This window comes from Molossus molossus, unplaced genomic scaffold, assembly GCF_014108415.1.
Source record: "Molossus molossus isolate mMolMol1 unplaced genomic scaffold, mMolMol1.p scaffold_m16_p_10, whole genome shotgun sequence".
NCBI lineage: Eukaryota > Metazoa > Chordata > Mammalia > Chiroptera > Molossidae > Molossus > Molossus molossus.
Window position 1 is genome coordinate 23,477,558 of NW_023425345.1, and position 23,371 is coordinate 23,500,928.

The window sequence follows — 23,371 nt, forward strand, 5'->3', positions numbered from 1 at the left end:
GAATACAGTGTCTGCATTCCTCTAGATAATTGTTTACTCCATTCTTTGCTTATTTGTTCCACCTGGGGTATTTACTGGAATTTGCTTCAGGTGGGATACTCATTAACTGTTTCACCTGTTTTTCCCCCATATATAACGTGAACTCCCGCTGAATAAACGAGACTTGATCAGAATCCTGTCTTGTCTCCATTTCTCGTGTCTCTTGTCCCACCTCATCCTCACTCCCCCTCTAGAGTCCTCGTTGATCGACCTGCGGGCCAGGTCATACAAGCACTGTCCACTTAGACTACACTACATTTATTAAAATTATTTTATTACGTCTGCAATAAATTAACCATAGCTAACTAGATTTTGACTGTAGAATCTTTTAAATTTTTTTAACTTTATGACTTTTGTGATAACACAAATGCATTGTACAGCTGTACAAAATCACTTTTCTTTATATCTTTATTCTATAAGCTTTTTCTATTAAGTTTTTAACATTTTTTTTTTTTTTTACCTTTTAACTCTTTTGTTAAAACTAACACACAAACACACCCGTCAGCTTAGGCCCACACAGGGTCAGGGTCAGCGATGTCACCGTCTTCCACCTCCACCTGCCCCGTTGGAAGCTGCCACCTCCTATGACAACAGTGCCCTCCCCTGGAACACTTCCTGGAGGACTTGCCGGGGCTCTTCTTGAGGAGGTAGCAATACTTTTTTCAGACGACCCAACCAGGGCCAGGGACAAACTTCAACCAAGGTATGTGCCCTTAGTGGGAACCGAACCCGGGTCTCTCCGGACCGCAGGCTGACACGCTAACTGCTGAGCCAAACCGGCCAGGGCTGCATGGGTTTTTTTTGCGTGTTTGTTTGTTATTATAGATTTTCTAAGTAGATCGTGCACCATGAACATTTCTCTCTAATAATGGAAACAATTTTTTGTTGAAGTCCATGTTTTAAATATTTTTCCTTTACTTATTTTAGAAAGAAAGGAAGGGAGAGAGAGATAGAAACATGATGAGAGAAGACATTGATTGGCTGCCTCCTGCAGGCCCCCCGCTGAGGATCGGGCCGCAATGTAGGCATGTGCTCTGACCAGAAAGTGAACTGGTGACCTCTTGGTGTTCAACCACTGGGCCACACTAACCAGGCTTGAAGTCCATGTTTTAAACATTTTTTAAGAGCTTATTGGGGTCTGCAAATCCTCCACTAAACCCTTGACTGTGAATTTTTGGGAGGTTCTTCTGCAGTTTCCTTTTCTTTTGCCTTGCATTCCTGCTTCAGTTCCACAACTTCTCATGGGACAGTTTCTCAAGAACTACCTCTAGAAGCTCCTCAGAGGCATTCTCCTTCATACCCAGGTTAAAGCTGTTTACCTCTCAATCGCAGACTTGCTGACTAGTGCAACTTCCTCATCGGTGGCAAATTCTTTGAAGTCATGATGGCACATCTTGAGCATCGTTTTCCAGATGTCATATTCACACTTCTTTTGACATCACCGCAAGCACAAGCACGGTTCCTGGTGCAGTCACAGACGTAGTCTTTCCAGAACTGCATCATTGTCTTCTTGGTGTCTTCCTCAGGCGCAACAATAGTCTGGGCAAAGGCCCTCCTCAGGGAGTAGGCCTTAAAAATGGCTATAACTCTTATTTATTTGGGGTTTTTTTTTAGTGTGTGGTTCCTTTTTTTGTTTGTTGGATTGCTTTTTATTTTTTTATTTAATTAATTTTTTTTTGTTACAGATGTTTCTCTTTTTTCCCCATTGACGCCCTTTTCCTGTTCCTGCCCCCCACTCCGGCATTGTTGTCTATGTCCATTGGTCACTAATCATCAGAGATATTGCTATAACTCTTTGACCCATTGGTTGAATGAAAGAGATGGTATTTGAAGAGAGAAACACCATTTTGATATTGGGATGAAGATTGCCAATACAAGGAGGAGTTCGGGATCATTATGAACAATAAGCTTAATCTTGAAACAGGTTTTTCTCCAAACAGCACTTCATTTCACTGCCATAGAAATTCAAGGGGGCATCTTGGAAGAGGATCTGGGTTATCATGACTTACTGCTCCTGTAGCACCCTGGCAGTGTGTGCTTATTAAGATGCTGGAAGGCGCTGGGGTTCACCGTGCCAGGTCACTAAGGGTTTCTGTTTGTGGCCTGCAACATCATCTCCAAGCAAGACTGGCCTCAGAAGCCCTAAAACCTGGCATTGACCTGGTCTCTTTGAAGATGAAACTCCTTTCAGGTATCTGTTTCCCAAATAGGAGCATTTCATCCATATTGAATATTTAATCTGCCAAGTCCTTTTCTTCCTCCACCAGTTTGGCTAGAGTTTCTAAAAATTCTTCAGCTGCTTTCAAATTAGACCTGGAGACTCACCACTTACTTTCACATTATGTAATAAATAATGATTCTTGAATTGCTTAAATCACCCAGAGCTAGCAGGAAATTCAGCGGTGTAGGTGGGCCCAGCCTTTTCTTTCAACATCACAAACCAACTCTCGGCTTCGCCTGTGATTGTCATGCTGCTTGGAGTGATACACTCCTGTGTCTGAGCTTCAGTTCAGGTCATTAGAAGTTTCTCCATGTCTTACACAGGCTTTTCTCAATTTTTTGTCTGTCTTTGCCTTCAAGGAAGCTTATGCATTAATAGCGTCTGTCACTTTGTTCTTGTTCTTCAAGATCATAGCTATGGTGGAATGTCTGACTGAGCAAAAACCACCACAGATTTTCCACTTTTGTAGTCGTAATCACTTTAAATTTTGTTTCCAGATCAGTCACTTGATGCCTCTTATTAGCAAGATCAGCTGTAGATTTTGTATGCTTAGGGGCCACAATACACAAAACAACGTGAGATTATAATGTAACCGAGAAACGGTAAACACAAGATGTGTGAGGTTGCGAGCAGAGTAACATGGCCTACTGTTTTACAGTAAACACTTTTTACAAGTAGAGAATGTTTACTCTAAAATATTGATAAAAATATTATATAGTAAATGCATAACCCAGTAACATAGCTGTTTATTATCATTATCAAGTACTATGTACTATACACAATTATACGTGCTTTTATACAACTGGCAGCCCAGTAGGTTTTTTTACATCAGCATCGCCACAAACATGTGATTAATGCATTACACTGCAATATTATGATGGCTGTGATGTCACTAGGTTACAGGAATTTTTTAGTTCATTAGCATCTTATGGGACCGTAGAGGTATACATGGTTGTGGTTGACTGAAACATTGTTATGTCATTCCTCCCTATAATCAGGTATTTAAAAATGATATATTGGGCATCCTACATCATTTTCAAAATGTAACACACATGGTTAATAAGATGAGCCAATATTTAGAAAACTGTATATTTAATTTTTTGAAATGTTTGGGGTTTATTGTGAATAAACAAAAAAATGTAGTGCTGTCTAAGCGTATCTCAGAAGAGAGCTTAGCAAAGGCTGGTGATGTGATGCTTCTGAACCTATTGAGAAAGATTCCTGCTGTCAGTCTTATAGGATGCTTTACTGAACTTAAATTACTTATATTATTATTGGATGCTTCATTCTCTAAGAGTAGAATTGTACATTATCTGTCAGCTGTGCTCTCTAAGTACACAAACGAGGAAAGAGCTGAGGCAGGCGACTCTTCATTGGAGTACCTGGGCCAGCAAGGTTAATGTGTTCTAGACAGGGACCAACGGAATCATTTCAAAGCCACTGATATTTCTTTATGGTCCACGTACAAGTCAAATGGCTAATACTCCTACTTAGAATTCTTAGTTTCCCAACAGTGCAAATGTTTATAACTTACTCTTCTCTCATGTTAAAAAAAAATGTGCTCCCAGGAAATGGGTGGTTCATTAATTTTCTGGTCCATGGCATCCTTTACCTTGTACACCATGAAATAAGGATGAATGATCATGGAGGGGTGAAGGTTGGGAGGATTTTGCAAGTAAATGTAGGTGCAAAGAAGATACATTTGGAGATGTTATGATATAAAAATCAGATATTTTAAATGTGCTCATTTTACTTGCTAAGATTTTAAAAATTGAACAATAAGCATACTTATTCTCATGTCTCCAAACCAGAACAACCTAAGTCTTGTAACTACTCTAATTTAATCCAATATATAAAACAATGGTTTTCTATAGACCATCTATTCCCATACTGACCCAAATGCCTTTCAGATTCCTAATAAATTCAGAAAATTTCTACTAAGAAGAAACCGAAGAAATGCTAAATCATTTTTTTCTTTGGTTAAGAAAACAAGTCCCAAGTCAACACACTATTCCAAGTACAACAACAAATTCCAAGCAATGTTGATAAACACAATTAAACCTAAGTTAAGGTTTCTGAGTTGTTTGATCAATTTTTTTAAGAGATTCAGAACCTATTGTAAAAAACAGAAAGACATCACACATTTATATATTATATATATTTACATAGATAGGTAGATGGTAGATGATAGATAGATAGATGATAGATAGATAGATAGATAGATAGATAGATAGATAGATAATAGATCGATGATAGATAACAGATAAATAGATTTTTTTGCTGAATACTTTCACTTTCTTTCATCGTAGACACAGATGACAGTGGTGATAGCCAGAGGGAACAAAGGGTGGGGGAGGTGGACAAAAGTGCAATAATGGGGATGGAACGAGACTTCGATTTGGGCACTGGGTGCACAACGCAGTGTGCAGATAATGTTTTGTTGAGTTGTACACTTGAAACCTGTATGATTTTCTAGGAATATATCCTAAGAAGCTTGAAACACCAAACAGAAAGAATATATGCACTCTTATGGTCACTGCAGCACTATTTACAATACCTAAGATCTGGAAACAGCCCAAGTGTCCAACAGTAGGTGAGTGGATAAAAGAGCTGTGGTATATACACAGTGGAATACTATGCAGCTGTAGAAAAGAAGGTTCTCTTACCCTTTGATACAGCATGGAGGGACCAGGAAAGTATTATGCTAATCAACATAAGGCAGTCTAAGAAAGACAAATATCACATGATCTCTTTTATATGTGAAATCTAATGAACAAAATAGATCCAAGATATAGAAGCAGGGAACAGAGTGACAAATATCAGAGGGAAGGGGTGAAGGGGACAGGAAGAGATAAACCAAAGAACTTTTACAAATATATGCATGATCCATGGACAAAGACAATAAATAGTGCGGTGAAGGCCTGGGGTAGGGCAGGAGGAGGGTGAAGGGGGGTAGTGGAGTAAAAAGGAAGGACATGTGTAATATTTTCAACAATAAAGATATATTTTTTTAAAAGAGAGAGAGAGCCCTAGTTGGTTTGGCTCAGCAGTTAGAGCATAGGCCCATGTACAGAAGGGTCTCAGGTTCGATTCTTGGTCAAGGGCATTCACCTGGGTTGCAGGTTTGACCCCCCCCACCCCCCCGCCAGGTGGCAGTCATGCGGAAAGCAACCAATTGATGTGTCTCTCTCACATCCATGTTTCTCTCTTCTCTCTCTCTCTCTGTTTCTCTCTCCCTTCCTTTCTCCATTCCATTCTATTAAAAAAAAAAATCAGTGGAGAAATATCCTCGAGTAGTGAGGATTAACAACAACAACAAAAGAAACCTGTATGGCTTTGTAAACCAAAGTCACTTCAATAAATTAAATTTAAAAAACTAAGTTATTAATGGAACATAAAACAAAACACTTGGAGGACCTTATAAAAAGAAGGAAAAGATGAACAAATAGCTAACATATTTCAAACTCTTACCAAATCCTAGGCATTATCTGAAGTAGTATCTAACTACTACCTCATTAAATCCTCAAATATCTATGAACTAATAGATAGGGTATAAGGACCTATAAGTTCCTAGTATTTTTACTATCATTTAATTTAGAAAATCAAAGTAATAAAATGCTAAGTGACTTGCCTTAGGTGATAGGAATTAAGTGATGGACCTCGATTTGAACTCAGGTTGTCCAAATGCAGAGTCCCGGTGCATTTCTTTCATGAGAAATAAACACGTATAGACATTAAGTTATTTACATCAAGGGTCAGCAAAGTTTGTTCTGCAAAGGATGAGAGAGTAAATATTCTAGACTGTGGATCACTCACAGTCTGTGCTTCATGTTTTTTAATATAAAACTTTAAAAACATAAAAAGCAGTCAGCTTTCAGGGCATACCTAAATAGGCTTCAGCCTTGATTTAAACAGTAACAAGGAGAATATTTACGTGTTTGGGATCAATAAGCAGCATATAAACTGAGAGAGAGAGATCCCCAGGATCGATCCAATTAGGGTAATTGCCTCTGACTGTGCGGTTTGGGAAAACAAATCACCAGAATCTGTGAAAACTGGAGAGGGAAACAGGAAGAGCAATTGATAGTGGCTCACAGGCACTGTCTGTTTCACTAAAGAAAACAGCTCTGGCCCTGGCCAGTTTGGCTCAGCGGTTTGAGCGTCGGGCCTGCGGTGCAGAGAGACCCGGGTTCAGGTTCCCGCTAAAGGCATGTACCTTGGTTGCAGTTTGTCCCCGGCCCTGGTTGGGTCGTGCGGGTGGGAACCACTCGATGTGTCCCTTTCACGTCGATGTTTCTCTCTCTCTCTCTCTCTCTCTCTCTCTCTCTTTCTCTCTCTTTCTCTCTCTTTCTTTCACTCTATCTGAACAAAAAACGAAAAAATGTCCTAGGGTGAGGATAAAAAAAAAAAAAAAAATTAAAAGAAAACAGTTCTGTCATCAGCTTGGAAATATAAACTGAACCAGATACAGAGGCAAAAAATTCTTCTTTCATTCTGGGACTAGAATTTTTTCTGATACCAATAGCTTCACTGGAAAGAGAAACTTAAGTACCCAGTTACAAAACTCTTCCCCTGCACCTTTGCTTAGGACCAGATGGAATACAAAGACTGGATTTACCGTCCAACCTGACACAGCCAACCAATCAAAGACAAACAAATATATTAAAGAATTATAAAAAACAAAACAAAACACACTAGAAATAGAAGGGGAAAAAGAACAATGATCCATGAGAGATGGAAAAGAAAGAAGGTGAACTCTGTGGTTGCCCAGCTTACCATGTTAACAGAGTTTGCAGGCCACACACGGGGAAGGGGAACTGAAGAGGATGCTGGCAAACACCTGCACTGAGAAAGACAAAGGCACGAGAGTTCAGAGGAGAATACAAAAGAGCCACGAGCTGCGCAGAGAGAGAACCCAGAGATCTGTAGAGGGTCTCGAGAGTAGCCAGTAGGGTACGGATCAGAGCATCGGTGCGAGGGAACTACCAGAGGGATCGGAGAAAGAACCCTACGAAAGGAATACAGGAAAGAACACCCAGTGTTCACCCAGGGCAGAGAACAGTTCCCTTTCCCTACAGCAAGGCTGGGAAAGGTCAGAGTTTATGGAGCACTGGCTAGAACACGGAATGGCTTCTTCCCAACGTAAAGAACAAAAGAAGGGTGCACACTTTCACTACTCTGCTCTCCACTGAACCGGAGGTTCTAGTCTATGAAAACAAGCAAAAGAAAATCAAAGCATCCGGGTTGGAAAGAAAGAAATAAAAGTGTTTTTATTAGTAGACAACATAATTATATATGTAGAAAATCCAAGGAATATATAAAAAATATTACTAGAAGAAATAAGTGAGTTTATCCAGGTTTCAGAATATTGAGTTAGTATCTAAAACTATGCTGTAATTTTTTTATGTTAGCAATAGAAATTAAAATTACAAACTATAACAAAATCATCTATGCTAGCATCGAAAATAGGAAATATGTAATGATAATCTAGCAGAATATGGGAAACATCTGTACAGAGAAAATTACAAAACAGTGTGGAGAGAAATAAAAAAAATCCACATAAATGAAGAGATACACCTTGTTCATGAGTTGAACAAATCAATATTTTACAGGTTTAAATATTTTTCAAACTAATCTATAAATTTAATGTAATTGCATTCAAAATTTGAAAAGTGTTTTTGAAATTGACAAGGCAATTCAAAAATTAACATGAAAATGCAAAAACATAGATAAGTCAAAACAAGATTGAAAAAGAAGTTGAACTCCTGCTAAATTATTTCAAGATATATTATAAAATTACTGTATTCAAAATACCCTGGCAGTGTAAAAATATACAAATATATCAATGGAACAGAACAGAGTCTTGAAATTGACTGATGCACATATGAATAACTGATTGTTGACAAAGTGCAAAGCCAAGGTAGTGAAGAACAAATAGTGTCTTTTCAGCAAATGTCACTTAAATAATTGAATATCCACAAACAAAAACAAAAAAAAAAGAAGAAGAACTTTGATACATAACTCACAAATTAACACAAATTAAGTTACAGATTTCTATGTAAAATCTGAAACTATAAATTTTCCCAAAGAAAACATAGGAGAAAATTTATGTGACCTTAAGTTAGGAAACAAACTTCTAGAAAAAATAGAAACAAGAATGTGGACTTCATCAAAATCTAAAACTTCTGCATTTCTGAGTACACTGTTCAGAGAACAAAACAACAAAAAGGTATAAACTGAAAAAAATCTTATCAAAACAATATCTACTAAAAAACTTTTATCCAGAGTACAAAGAGCTTTTAAAACTCAATAATAAGAAAACAAATAACTCAAATAAAAATTCTCAAAAAAATTTTAGGTGACTTTATCCAGGAAAATATACAAATAATAACTAAGCATATAAAATAATAAATAGCCCTGGCTGGTTTGGCTCAGCTGTTAGAACGTCAGCTGGCAGACCAGAGAGTCCCCGGTCTGGTTCCCGCGAAGGGCACATACCTTGGTTGCAGTTTGTCCCCAGCCCTGGTCTGGGGTCATGTGGGTGGCAACCACTCGATGTGTCTCTCTCACATTGATGTTTCTCTCTCTCTCCCTCCCTCTCTCCCTCCTGCTCTATCTGAAGATAAATGCAAAAATGTCTTCTGGTGAGGATAAAAAAATAAATAAAAATAAAAAAAAAAGATAATAAATAAGCATGTAAAAGTCAACTTTTTCAGATAGGAAATGCGAATTAAAACTACGATGGTATACCACTGCATACTTGTCAGAATGGTTAAAATGACAAGACTGACAGACCAAGACTACACACTGACGAAGTGGAATTGGAACATTAGTACACTGCTAACAGGAATGCAAAATGGTACCACTCTGGAAAACAGTGTGGCGGTTCCTTAGCAGCTAAATGTGCACCTACTGAATGTAAAACATTGCCTTTATAAATATTTACTCAAGAGAAGAGAAATTCTGTTCACACAAAGATTGGTACACAAATGTTCATAGCAGCTTTATTTGTAATAGTTCTTTTCAAGAACCCAAATGGTATCTACAGGTAAATGGATAAACAAATTGTGTCTATTTACATAAGAGAATAATATCAACATTTAAAAGGAATGAAAAATTGATAAAAACAAAAAGAGAGATGAATCTCAACATAATTATGCTAAGTGAAAGAAGCTAGACAAAAATAAAGAAAAAAGGCATACTGTATGATTTTATTCATATAAAATACTATAAACTGCAAACCAAAAGCAGATTAGTAGCTGTCTGGAGGGAGGTGGGAGGGAGGAGTGTGATGAATAGGGGACGGTGGATATGCCCACTATCCTGATGGTGGTGATGATTTCAAGGGAACATGTTTACATATGTGAAAACTTACTGGTTGTGTACTTTATATATGTTCAGTTTATTATAAGTCTACTAATAAAAGAAAATCTTTCTTGTCTTCCTAGGGATGATAGAGTTTTTTTGTTTGTTTGTTTTAAATAACAAATCTGAAAAGTTTTGGTTTTTTTTTTTTTTTAGATTATGTGTAACCAGATGGAAAGGCTAACCTGTGAAGGAAGGTAGAAGTGAGTAGAAGCACTGAAAATAGAAGAAATATTTCTAATTCCATTTGTTTCTATACAGTAATATTTTCAGACCTGGCTCAGTTTGCTCTAGAGTTGAATGTCATTAGTTTTTGGTCTTGTGTGTTTCTTCATTATAGCATAGTATAACAGAATTGAGAGGAGGTCATCAATAAAAGGTATGTACTGCAGCAGAAAAAAAAAATTAACTGTTTTTCCCTCTGGGCCATCTACCCCATGAATCTAACTAATACTATTTGGAAGAATTAAAGGTATTAAGCTGCCTTTTGATAGAGAAAAGATGAAGAAATAACTGATTCAGGAACTGATATTTAACTGTAGATTAGTTCACAGAAAAGACCGTCCAATTTCTAATTACTTCCTGAAACATTCCAGTTGCCCCAAAATGTGAGGATATGGGGTGTGTGTTTGTGTGTGTGTGTAAGTGGGAGAGTCTGGAGAGAAACCAGGATTTCAAAGACCAACAAGTGGTATCTTTTAACGTTGAGGACGTGAGTTTCTTGATTTCACTATGACCTTTTCGATTTCTTCATGCGCTCTGTTTCCCACACAGCTTCCTGTTTTTTGCGCCCTGTCTGCAGTTGGGCAATGCCTCCCTGTTCTAACATCTATGCAGTTTTAAGAGGGTGACGGGAACATGGCAACGAGGTAGAGGGGGTTCCCAGAGCTTGAAGAAGTGCAAAACATTAAAATATAAAAAGGAAGAGAGACCAAAGGCTGGCTGGGAAGCTCTGGACAATGGGTGAAAAAATATAGACAGAGATAGAATAGAAACTTCTGCTACAAAGGCATCTGGCGGCTGGAGCCCTGTTTTCTGCTATGAGCTCTGCAGTCAGCTAGCATCTGTTTTGGGGGCTCTCAAGGTTTGCACCCAAGTGAGGAAGAATAGCTTAAAAATTCCAGAAGAGAATCCAAAGACGGGCTCCTCCTTTTCTTCCAGAGCCTTCAAATTCACTGCACTCTCAATAGAGTCACCTTCTTCTGACATATACTGTAGGCATTTAAAATGCAGTTTTCAGCAAAAACAATTCCTCTATGAATATATGCACAGGTGCCTGAAGGATACTTCTGGGTAACAGCTCCCTGGAGTCTAAACCTGTATGTAGGTGGTGACAAAAAAAAAAAAAGATTACTGCCACCTTGTGTCAAGAATTGAACCTGGTCCCAAGTTTCAACGCAGTAATAACTGTGGGAAGGAAAACTTCAGAAAAGGCCAGGTCCCTTTGTGAGGGGGGTGGGGAAGGAGACGCTGGGGAATTGTCAGAGCTTCTCTCTGGCAGGAAGAGCATCGTGTGGAAGTCTGCAGTAACTTCACCGGTAGGTTCAGCAAAGAACAGGGAACTTACACGTGGGGCATCAAAGGAGAGCCATCCTCCCAGAGCCACGAGTCGCTGGGTTTTCTCAGAGACAACCCGGTCCAGAAGGGGAAATTGGAATGGGCACTCGCTTGCTTGATGAATTCCTGTGGGGAGCAACATGTCTGAGTTGATGTTGGAGTCAGTGTGGTAGTTTTACAGATTCACAAAACTAAAGCACTGAAAGAGATCTTTAATATCCTCTCGATGGTTTCACAGAAACATTTATTGAAGCCTAGAGATATTCTATAACCTGTCCGTCAAAGGCCATGTATGGAATTTGTGGCTAGGCTAAGCTAGTAAACAGGTATTCTGACTCTCAAACCAGGGCCCCTCCACGGAGGGCCGAAACCTGATTGATTTCCCTCCAAGTCAATACACCGCCTACACACATCCATAAAAACTCACCAGATCATGTGTGCTGTTAATTTTCAGCATCTGGGCATCCAAAGACAAGCAGTGCTCCTGGCTTTTTTCCCAATTAAATGGGTTAGAGGAAAATAGGTAACAGTTTTCTTCATGCCAGAGCCAGTCTTGGGGACAAGGACCTAGAAAATGTGGAATATGTGAATTACGCCTGAGTAAAAATATTTCTATAATTACTTTTTTATACATTTTCCCCTATAACGCTTAAATCAAGTCTCCCCCCAGAATTCTCACATGCATACCATCGCTTCTGAATTAGAATTATACCTCTGCAAACACCTCACTTTTTGGAGTAAAAGGAAAAGAATTCTGATTTTAGTAAACTAAATTAGAAAGCACAGCTGTTAAAAAGCAAGGCTTGGGCCCTGGCTAGTTTGGCTCAGCGGTGAGAGTGAGGACCCTCAGACCAGTGAGTCGTGGGTTCCATTCTGGTCAAGAGCACGTACCTCGGCTGCAGTTCGTCGGGTCGTGCCAGAGGTAGCCAGTCAATGCGAGACTCATCAATGTTTCTCTCTCTCCCTCTCTCTCCTTCCCTCCCTCCCACTCTGTCTGATGATAAATAGAAAAATGTCCTCGGGTGAAGATAAAAACAAATGCAAGGCTTGGGCTGGCGTGTAATTTTAGAATCTGATCTATTTTTCAAAAGTTAAGTTTGGGATAATGAAAGTGAGAATTGGGAAAATACTTAATAGCAATTCTGCTATTGAAGATATGCTTATGGCCCTGGCCAGCTGGCTCAGGTGGTTGGAGCATCGTTCCATGCACCAAAGGGTTGGGGGTTGGATTACTGGTCAGGGCACATACCTAGGTTTTCGGTTTAATCCCTGGTTGGGACATGTGTAGTAAGCAACAAATCAGTGCTTCTCTCTCACATCTATGTCTCTCTCTCTCTCTCTCTCTCTCTCTCTCTCTCTCTCCCCCCACCCCTCTCTCTCAAATCAATAAATATATCTTCAGGTGAGGATTTTTTAAAAGTATGCTTATGTAGTTTATAACTTTCTGTCTTTGAATAAATAATAGATTTAGGTTTAAATACCATGCTTCCTCATTTAAGACACTTGTTGTATATGTAGTAGCCCATATGTGGCTCTTGAGTACTTGAATTATGGGCAGTCTGCATTAAGACGTGCTATAAGTGTGAAACAGATGCATAAATTTTTTAAATTAGTACGATAAAAAAAGTAAAATATCCCATTAATTTTTATACTGATTAGTGTTAGAAAACTTTTCAAATATATTGGATTAAATAAAATGTTACTAAAATTACTTGTATCTGTTTCTTTTTCATTTTTAAGTGTGGTTATTAGAATAATGTTGCATATGTGGTACACACTATATTTTTTAAAATAAAGATGTTCTAGCGAGAACAGTATATTGATACAATGTGAACAGCTTAATTTCAGTAAGATTTCAGAAAACAGGGAGTTTTCATTTGCAAAATCCTCACAGACTCCCAAAAGCTCAACCGAGGGCTTAGGCAATAGGTGAAATTTATCAATGTCAATATGTTTATGGATACTTTGAAGAACCCCAAATCCTCCTCCTCTCCCTCCTCTCCCTTCTCTCCCTCCTACTCCTCCTTCTCCTCCTCCTCCTCCTCCTCCTCCTCATCATCATCATCATCAACTCTTCACTGTGTTAGTAGCACTGGAATCTCTTTAATAAGAAATAGAGTCCCTTGGTCTATGCTATATCAAAAAATAAAAACAACTAAAATCCTTGAGAAAGGCAACATTTTAATTTGAATTTTCACTGTGGCATAAAGTCATTAGATAATTTTATAAGAGTACGCTTTATCAGAGAGGAGAAAGTAGGAGGGTATGAGCTATGGAGGAAGAAAGTGAATGAGGAATGCCCTGGCCAGTTTGGCTCAGCGGTTAGAGCGTCGACCTGCAGTCCGGAGAGACCCGGGTTCAGTTCCCTCTAAGGGCATGTACTTCGGTTGCAGTTTGTCCCCGGCCCTGGTTGGTCGTGCGGGTGGCAGCCACTCGATGTGTCCCTTCACGTCGATGTTTCTCTCTCTCTCTCCCTTCCTCTCTCTCCCTCCCACTCTATCTGTACAAAAATGGAAAAGTATTCTCAGGTGAGGATAAAAAAAAAAAAAAAAAAAGTGAATGAGGAAGGACATGGAAAGAATAGGGTGAAGGCACCGAAAGCAAGTTTTTACTTTTTATTTTGCCTGGTCCGTCATTTCATGTAAAAGGAAAACATATATAGGGTAGGCAAAAGTAGTTTTACAGTTGTGAGTACATGAAACACAGAATTTATTCTTGTATCGTTATTCATTTATTAATTATTGTATTATTTATCATTATTATTATTAACCTATTTTTGCTCACTGCTGTATTGGTTTGTGTGGACTAAAAGGCAACCTAGGCAGGTTTTCCCATCTATGACAAAGTGAGGAAGACATATCCCAATATATGGTACAGAAACCACCTGTATTTATTTTAATTATTATTTATTTACTATTTAATTGTTTTTATTTAATAAATATAAAAACTGTTGGCCATACTTTACATCTATTAACTTGTCTAATCCTCATAACAACACTGTAACAGAGGTTCCGTTTACTTTCTTCATTTGACAGACAGAGAAAACGAAGTTGGAACCCAGGCAGTCTAATTCGAGTGTCCGTGTGTTTAATCCCCACATCAGACGACCTGTCAAACCTCTGAGGTGGAGTCAATTGAGGAAATATTTCTTGGTGCCCCACAAGGCTTTCTGATACATATATTGGGGTAAACCTGCCATTTTTGAAAAGCTACTTGGGTGATAATTTTGTACACTCAAGGTTGAGAAGCACCACTAATTCTGGAGCTAAGTGTAAAGTCTGTTATTACAAAGACCCTGAATCTTTCCAGCTGGATAACTTCAAGCAAACCACATATGTAACTTCTCAGCATCCCTCCCTCTTCATGTCACTGAGGGACACAGACTTATCAGTAAGAAAGATAAAATTTGTCTCAAACTTGAGAAAGCTGACACTTTTTTCCATATGGTATTTTATTATTAATGTTATTGATCATCTCAAATCTGCCTGATGAAATCTTTGGTATTACTACTGACTAGCCATTACCTGAAACTGTCAAGGAATGGAGCATGTTGTCTAGTATATCTATTGGTGAAAGACATACTGCTTATTATTTTTAATTAGTTATCTATGCCTGGCATCTCTGGGAGATGGTTCTGCATGGTCCTGATGTAAATGTAATTCCATCCAACTGATAAAAACAAAAATGTTTTTACAGCTCCACCTGTGAAATAAACCATTAGCTGGTATGTAGCTCTGTCTGCTTTTATAAACATTTGTATTTATATACTAGCCTTCTTCCTTTAAGCCTTCTTTGAGATGGGGTATTTTTTATTTCTTCAATAACTCCCTTAAAGAGATTAAATACATGCCTGGCTGATGTGGCTCAGTGGTTGAGCATTGACCCATGCACCAAGAGGTCACCAGTTCGATTCCCGGTCAGGGCACATGCCCAGGTTGTGGGCCAAATCCTCAGTGAGGGGCATGTAGGAGGCGGCCAATTGATGTTCTCTGTCATCGATGTTTCTATCTCTCTTTCTCCCTCTCTCTCTAAAATCAATTTAAAAAATTTAAAAATAATAATAATAAATACATATTTGACAGTAGTTAAAGATAAGTTTGTCCAAAAATTTATGCTTATTTTGTAAGTTTAAATGACCTTATAAATGTTAAAGGGATTTATAAACTGAAAAACTTAACTTATTACTATTATCATTTAACTTATCTGGGTTTCAATTTTTCATCTACAAAATAAAGGTATCATATAGTTATCTGTGGACTGTTATTACATAATATTCAAAGAAATCACATGGTTGAGACTAACTGAGCTGTACAAGCAAGAAACTGGAGATATCTCTGTTTTTAGTGGTAGTTATTAATGCTTCAAGGAAGCAACATACTTCATCTCACACCCTCTAACTTTCCTTATTACTAAAAGCATATGCCTGTCTTAATTACACACTCTAGAAAGACTAAGTAAGTCAGATAATTTCATAATAACCTCAGAATTCATAGTATCATCTTTTTCTTATATATGCTACTATTTCGACCTGCCTCCTGAGTCCATTACACACAGCAGAGATCAATTCAATCCTTCTCCTATAAAGTGACTTCCTGGGCCCCTCAGATTTTTCACTAATTTGAACTATCTACCAAGCACTTCTAAGCCAACCTATCTTCAGTGATTCAATTAAAATTGATGTCATACACTTTAGGAAATAGTGCTATAGAATAAAGCCAAAGTAAAGGTAGGAATTTCAGGGACAAAGGAGACTCTTTAGGAAAGGAATTCAGTGAATGCAATGAAATGAGATTTTGTGGCAAGGGGTAAGGGTAGAAGGATTCTTCCCAAAAAATCTTTAAACTAGAATTTTACAAAGAAATAAAACTATTATGAGAAAGAAAAATTTAAATCCACCAAAAGTATGCTTAATTAAATCTGATATCTCAAGAATTTGATGGAGGATATGGTGAGGATAATAGAAATAGAGAACTTCTGCTGTAGAACATTATGAAATGATGTTGTAACATTATGTAAAAATGATACATGCATCAATATGCCGGTTTTGTGCCTAGAGGTTTTTCCAAAAACGAGTTAAGATTAATTAAAGGAGCTTCTAACACATACCTGAAAAATTTGCTGCTTCCTTTAAAGCTTCTTGGAGATTCAGGTTCTGTTGATGAAGTTCCATTAGTTTTTTCGATTTCTCATCCAGCTTCTGGGCAAGGGTTTCAATCATCTCCTTGAGCTCTCTCTGTAACTCATGGCATGCCTTTTTCTCCTGCTTCTGGGCTGAAATCTGTCCCTCCAGTATATTTTCCTTGTCAGTAAGGTTTGCTTGCTGTTGCTTTAGAAGATCAGATACCTGGGATACTAAATTGTAACTGAATTAAGATCTTATAGCCATCGTAATCAAAATAACTTGGTACTAGCACAAGAACAGGCATTTAGATCAATGGGATAGAAGAGAGAACTCAAAAATCAACACAAGAGCCCTGGCCGGTTTGGCTCAGCGGTTAGAGTGTCGGCCTGCGGTCCTGAGAGACCCGGGTTCGGTTCCCGCTAAGGGCGCGTACCTCGGTTGCAGTTTGTCCCCGGCCCTGGTCGGTTGTGCGGGTGGCAGCCACTCGATGTGTTCCTTTCACATCGATGTTTCTCTCTCTCTCTCTCTCTTCCTCTCTCTCCCTCCCACTCGACCTGAATAGAAGATGGAAAAATGTCCTCGGGTGAGGATTTAAAAAAAAAAAAATCAACACAAGATATTATGCACAATTAACAATCGACAAAGGGGGCAAGAGGATACAATGGAGTAGACAGTCTCTAATAAATGGTGTGGGGGAAATTGAACAGGTACATGCGAAAAAACCAACTTACACCATACACAAGGACAAACTCAAAATGGATAAAAAACTAAAATGTAACTCATGAAACCATAAAAATCCTAGAAGAAAGTGTAGGCAGCAAAATCTCAGACATCAGAAATAGCAGAATTTTCACTGATACATCACCAAGAGCAAGAGAAACAAAAGAAAAAATTAATAAATGGGACTACATCAAACTAAAAAGCTTCTGCACAGCAAAAGAAACCAGCATCAAAACGAAAAGGGAACCCACTCTCTGGGAGAACATATTTGCCAATTATAAATTGGATAAAGGGTTAGTATCCAAAATCTGTAGAGCACTCACACAACTCAACAGAAAGAAGACTACAATCCAAATAAAAATGGGCAGAGGACCTGAATAAACACTTCTCCCAACAGAATATACAAATGGCCACGACACATATGAAAACTTGCTCAGTGTCATTAATTATTAGAGAGATGCAAATTAAAACAATTATGAGGTATTACCTTACACCTGTCAGAACGGCTGCCATCAAAAATCATCAAACAACAAGTGTTGGCGAGTGTGTGGAGAAAAGGGTACTCTAGTACACTGCTGATGGGAATGCAGACTGGTGCAGCCACTATGGAAAAAATATATTTCCTCAAAAAATTAAAAATAAAACTGCCATTTGACTGAGTGATCCCACTTCTAGGAATATATTCTAAGAAGCCTGAAACACCAATCAGAAAGAATATATGTACTCCTATGTTCATAGCAGCGCTATTTACAATTGCTAAGATCTGGAAACAGCCCAAGTGTTCATCAGTAGATGAGTGGATAAAAAAACTGTGGTACATTTACACAATGGAATACTATGCAGTGGTAAGAAAGAAAGATCTCTAATTTTGGGGGATGACATGGAGGGGCCTGCAGAGTATTATGTCAAGCGAAATAAGCCAGTCAGAGAAAGACAAGTACCACATGATCTCACTTATTTGTGGAATCTAATGAACAAATTAAACTGACGAACAAAATAGATCCAGAGACATGGAAGTAGGGAACAGACTGAAAAACCTCAGAGGAAAGAGGAGAGGAGGGGCCAGAAGAGATAAACAAAAGAACCTACATGTATATATGCATAGACGACACAGACGACAGTGCAGTGAAGGCAGGGCAGGGCAGGAGTGGGGAGGAGGGTGTCAATGGGGGAAAAAAGATGGACATCTATAAGACTTTCAACAATAAAGATAAATTAAAAAAAAAAAAAAAGATTTCATTTCTAGTCCCCAATAAAAATCCCGCTACTGGATTTTGAAGAAATCAAACAATTGAATCAATCTATTCTGACAACAAATAAATTGCTGGAAAATAACTCAAATTTACTAAAAAATTATAGATTTGAAAGTTTTTTGATATTTCTGTAATACATATTTTTTAAAAATTTGGAACTGTCACAGATGCTTGTGGTTAAAATATTATCAAGGTTTTACTTGTTATTTAGTTACACAAAAGTTAAGAGCAATTTCAAGGTAAGTATCAGTGGCATAATTAAAATATAGACCATCTACAAATAGTCACCAACCAGAATTAGTGACTCCCAGTAGGAATGTCATTAATGATTTACTATATTTGTGTCTTCATTCTTCTGTCATCTCTTTCTACCTTTTCAGACTTCCTAATTTTATTTAGGAACTATGATACTCACTCTCTTTTTGAGACATCTTCCTACAGAATTATTTTAAGTGTCTGTCTCTTAAGAGTCTCGAATTTTGTTTTGTTTTGCCACAGCACATTTTAGAAAGTGTGGAGATGAGATAAAGGTTGTGAAATCAAGTAGGCAGCAATGTGAAGGATCAAATATCTCAGTTCTAGGAGCTTGATGGTTCAGTACAAAGCAGTCTCCCTGCTGTGAAGGCAAGATTTGACCTTGTTGTAAAGGGATCAGAGCCCCAGAGTAAGATTCTTCCAATCTCCTCAAGGGTACTTCTCCCATCATTAGGAAAGGCCTTAGTGCCTAATCGATTGAAAAAATAAATGGTTTGTGACCTTAAACAACAATTGAAAAAGAAATAGCACTTTAAAGGCCTGATAACCTGGGTCTAGAGAGCCGAAATAACTCAGATCTACAATCTAAATACACAGGTGGAGAATCGGCTCCGTTTCCTTTCCTCCTTGGCCACTTCTTTCTTTCACTTCTTTTTCTCTAAACAACCTCTTTCCAAAATGTCCATACAATAAATTTGAAGTATGTTTCTTTTAATGTTTTATTTATTAAAACTTTGTTTCTGGTTCTTAACTTTAAATTGGTATTTAATAATCTATTAATCAACTCAACAGGAGCTAAATGAGGTTTCTTTTGCTTTGGGGTCTCTCAGATGATCTTGTGAATAATTAGCTTCAAATTATTTTTCTTTCTCATTGTTTTAGGATTTACATAGGTTCTACCCATAAAGTTGTGAAAACTAATCTAAACAAAAACCTGAAGTGCATAAGCTTCATTTTATGCCTCAATCAGTTTCAGATACTAGCACAATATAACCTTCATCTTCCCTCTCATTCTAAAAACAGTTTGTCTAAAATGTATCTAAATCAAGGTTGTTTGTAGGTATTCTGAAACCAATATACAAGCCATGTTTATAAACTTTCATTATTTTTCTTCCATCACTTCCCTGTGTCAGCACTTACATTGTATTGTCAACATTATGATGGTCACCATTAATCCCAGAGAAAGGATCCCTAGAGTCACAGCCAAGGGGCACCAGCACCGAAAAGAAAGAAAATGAAGACCTAGAGTGACAGAGGATAGAATCAGAAAGACAAAAGGATAGAGGCAATTCATCAAACCATTCTTTGGATCTTATCTGTATCTGATACTTTGCATTACTTACTTTAGTCCTCCCAAAGACTCTGCAAATAATTCATTGTCCATATTTACAGATGGAAAATATCTGGACAATTAAAGAATTTAAATAATTTACTCACTGACACAATTAAAGATCCAGGATTTAATACTAGATAGTTGACTATAAGTATCTGATTCTAAAGGTTATACTTTGTCAACTCCCCCTGACAATGACTCTTCAAGAAATTCTCACTCCAGCTTGCTTGGATCAACTATGTTCACAGAGCAGAGTCTAATGTTTTTAATATACAGCAAGTCTATGCACACACACACACACACACACAAGTGCGCTTTATAAGTAACATGCCATACATGAATGTCTGATGTCAGGCAAATAAGCTTTAATCAATTAACTTATATTGTCTCAAAAAATTATAACATAATGTTGTGCTATTCAACTCTTATTTCATTAAAATTACATCTTGGAATGGAGATTAATGAGCAAAGAGAACTAGAAATGAAACCTCAATATTCACTTGATTCATATTAATGTCATGTTCTATACTTACACAAGCTGTGGCCCTGTTGTTACAAGAAAAAAAATCATCGCCCTGGCCGGTTTGGCTCAGTGGTTAGAGCGTCCACCTGCGGTCCAGAGAGACCCAGGTTCGGTTCCCGCTAAGGGCACGTACCTCGGTTGCAGTTTGTCCCCGGCCCTGGTTGGTTGTGTGGGTGGCAGCCACTCGATGTGTCCCTTTCACATCGATGTTTTCCTCTCTCTCCCTCCCACTCTGTCTGTACAAAAAATGGAAAAATGTCCTCGGATGAGGATAAAAAAAAAATTTAAAAAAAAAATCATCATTAATATAGAAGCAAAATTATGTAACTCATATGTGTGTGTATGACTAATGATGTGTTCTGTCACTATAAAAGCACAGATATTTGGGATCAGCAGGAAAACATCTCATATAATGTATTTGTTTGGGCTCTTCTTCTTGTAAGATAAATAAATGAGGCACTGATATGTTATCCTGTATTTGCATATAAGGAAACTGAAAGGCTTAGTGACTTGCTAAGATCATACAGCCACTAAGATCCCAACTTAGTTCTTTAATCCAATTGTCACTAGCTACATGACTTGAAACATTACATCACAAAATATCCAGTATAAATGGGTAATGATATAAATCAACCAATGGTCAAATACATTTACAAAGTTTTTATGTGTCAGAAGCATTTCTGTTAGGCTCTACAGATGATGAAAAAAAAAAAAAAAAAACCAGAATTTTTCACAGTAAGGAATATTCATTTACTGATTCAAAGTTATTAAGTTTCTAGATATGTATGGCAAATTAGCAGAGAAGGAGAAGATAGTTGTGTCTATGCAAATAATAGCCTAATCCTACTCTTAGGGGCAAATATCTGTGTAAATATTTCAATCAACATGTTCCTTGGTCAGTATCTATTCTATAAAGGTACATACTCTAGGTGATCAAGTATGCCCAACACTCTTGAGTGATAAACTGAATTTTTAGAAGCCACAGGGTCCACACCAGTGCAGGGAAGGCACATGTTCCCATTTCTAAAGTCCACCCTTTGTCCTATCTCCTTGGTAGGTAGAGCCCATCCATCCAACCCCTACTCTCCTAGTGATTTTCTAATTAGAAAGCAGTCAGATCTTGTGCAGTAGGTGATTGATCTAAACAGGTTCTAAGAAAAGAATTTACTTCATAATTGTGGTAACAGTCAGGCCCTCAGTATTTACTACATGAAGAATGAATGAATGAATGAATGAATGAGCAAATGACTACTGTTAGCTTGTAGGTTTACTTACAAATGCCAGTACTGTTTTCATATCAAATTAAGTTCATTAGTTCAAATGTTAAATTATCCCATGTTCACACTTTTTTTTGCTATGGAGAGAAATTCCTATTTTGTTTATGAAAACATGACCTGGAATTCCTTATCCAAATTTGTATGGCTTTATTTGTATGACTTTCCTTTTTATATTTTGTTCCTTTCTCTCAAAATGAATATAAGATAAAAGCAATTTATCTAGATTGTCTGTGGATTGGGGATTATAATTAGTTTTTACTTAAGCAGTTTAACTTACTATATATCAAACAAATTATAATTTTTTAAAGCAGTGGTAGACAATACAACACAATTTATGCTAAACCATACTAAATATTATATTATCTGCTTTGGAAAATTCATGAAATACATTCAGTTTTTGCAATGCCTCAAGGACTGTTATAAACATCATCACTGTATACACTGGGTAAATTCAACATTTTTTGAACCATCTGATGGATTGGATTCTGGATAAATGGGAGATTTTGATTCAATCCTAGCTCTACCATTTACTAGCTGCATAAAAGTGGTTAATTTTGTGAAACCTGCTTCCCAGTTAGTCCTCTGTTAAAGGAAGATAATAATAGTATTAATTCTTAGGGAGTGAAGATTCAGAGAAATAAAGCATGTAAAATGAATAGCATGAAACATAGTAAATGTTCAATAAAAGTTACTTATCATCATTGTCTACTACATCACCATGCAAACCAAGTTAGTTCATTCATCATTATCATCATCTTCTTCTTCATCTTCATTGTATCTGATAGATTTGCTTTTCTTTTAAGTGTTATTAATTCTATAGTCATGTTTTAGCTATCTAATTCTATATTCAGTTAATATACATTTTAAGCTAGTCCTGGGATTCTGTCCCTGTACATACATATATGCCCACTCCTAGTACCTTTAACTTCCTCTCCATTTGTCTTCTGATCAGGTGTATCCTTCATAGTCGTGCTCTTAAGATCATCAAAAGTCATATTCAAACACTCCAAGAATGAGAGAGTAAAGCAGTCAACAACTTCCACAAAGTGAAAATGTGTGAGCTCTTGCTGGACTGTTTAAATAGCTGCTGCTATCTAATAGAATGACACAATCACTGGTGGGAGGAAGGAGAGGCTTTGCTTCATATTTGCTGATGCAAAGTCTTGTGTTATTTCTATCACCGGCAGGGAAAGTGGTGATTCTGATAATATTTCAGGATATTTCACTAAGTAACTTATGAAAGGAAAAAATGTATATTTTCTGTGAGCATCAGAGGAGAGGAATTTGCACCCACTCTTCAGGTAAGGAAACTGAAACTCAAATTAGTAAGATGCACTAAATTTGTGAAAAAGTGTACATTTAGACTAGTTGTTTGATTCCAAAGGCCATATTTGCTTGTTTATTTTAATGTAGCAGACTCTCTCTATACTGTTTTTATAAGTCTCACATTTTCCTTTTTAATTTTGATTGTATTAATTGGAAATAGACTTAGAAATTCTGGGGTTAATCATATATGATTCTTATCTTCAGCCATGATGACCAGGGTAATTTTAGAACTTAATTAGGGTTATTATTCACATAGTGACAGTATAGTATAGCAGCCTGATCAGAGTCAAGATATACCCCCAGCAACAGAGGCTGGGGAGCAGAAATCCATGCCCAGGCAACAGAAGCACAGACTAGCAGCTGAGACCCATCCCCAGAAA

General features: G+C 37.5%; 1 protein-coding gene across 2 annotated transcripts; it reads right to left on the reverse strand.

Moving 5' to 3' along the window:
• Window positions 1–9,926: 9,926 nt before the first annotated feature.
• On the reverse strand, window positions 9,927–22,697 carry OLR1 (oxidized low density lipoprotein receptor 1). 2 transcript variants are annotated; one of them, XM_036252282.1, is made up of 6 exons: window positions 22,585–22,697; window positions 19,673–19,774; window positions 16,289–16,534; window positions 11,610–11,749; window positions 11,193–11,308; window positions 9,927–10,942 (listed from the first exon to the last, which is right to left on the reverse strand). In XM_036252282.1, the coding sequence occupies exons 1-6, from the start codon at window positions 22,658–22,660 to the stop codon at window positions 10,798–10,800; spliced, it is 825 nt and encodes a 274-aa protein (XP_036108175.1). In that variant the 5' UTR covers window positions 22,661–22,697; the 3' UTR covers window positions 9,927–10,797. The 2 variants fall into 2 exon arrangements, with proteins under 2 accessions (XP_036108175.1, XP_036108176.1); XM_036252283.1 differs by lacking the exon at window positions 19,673–19,774.
• Window positions 22,698–23,371: the final 674 nt, after the last annotated feature.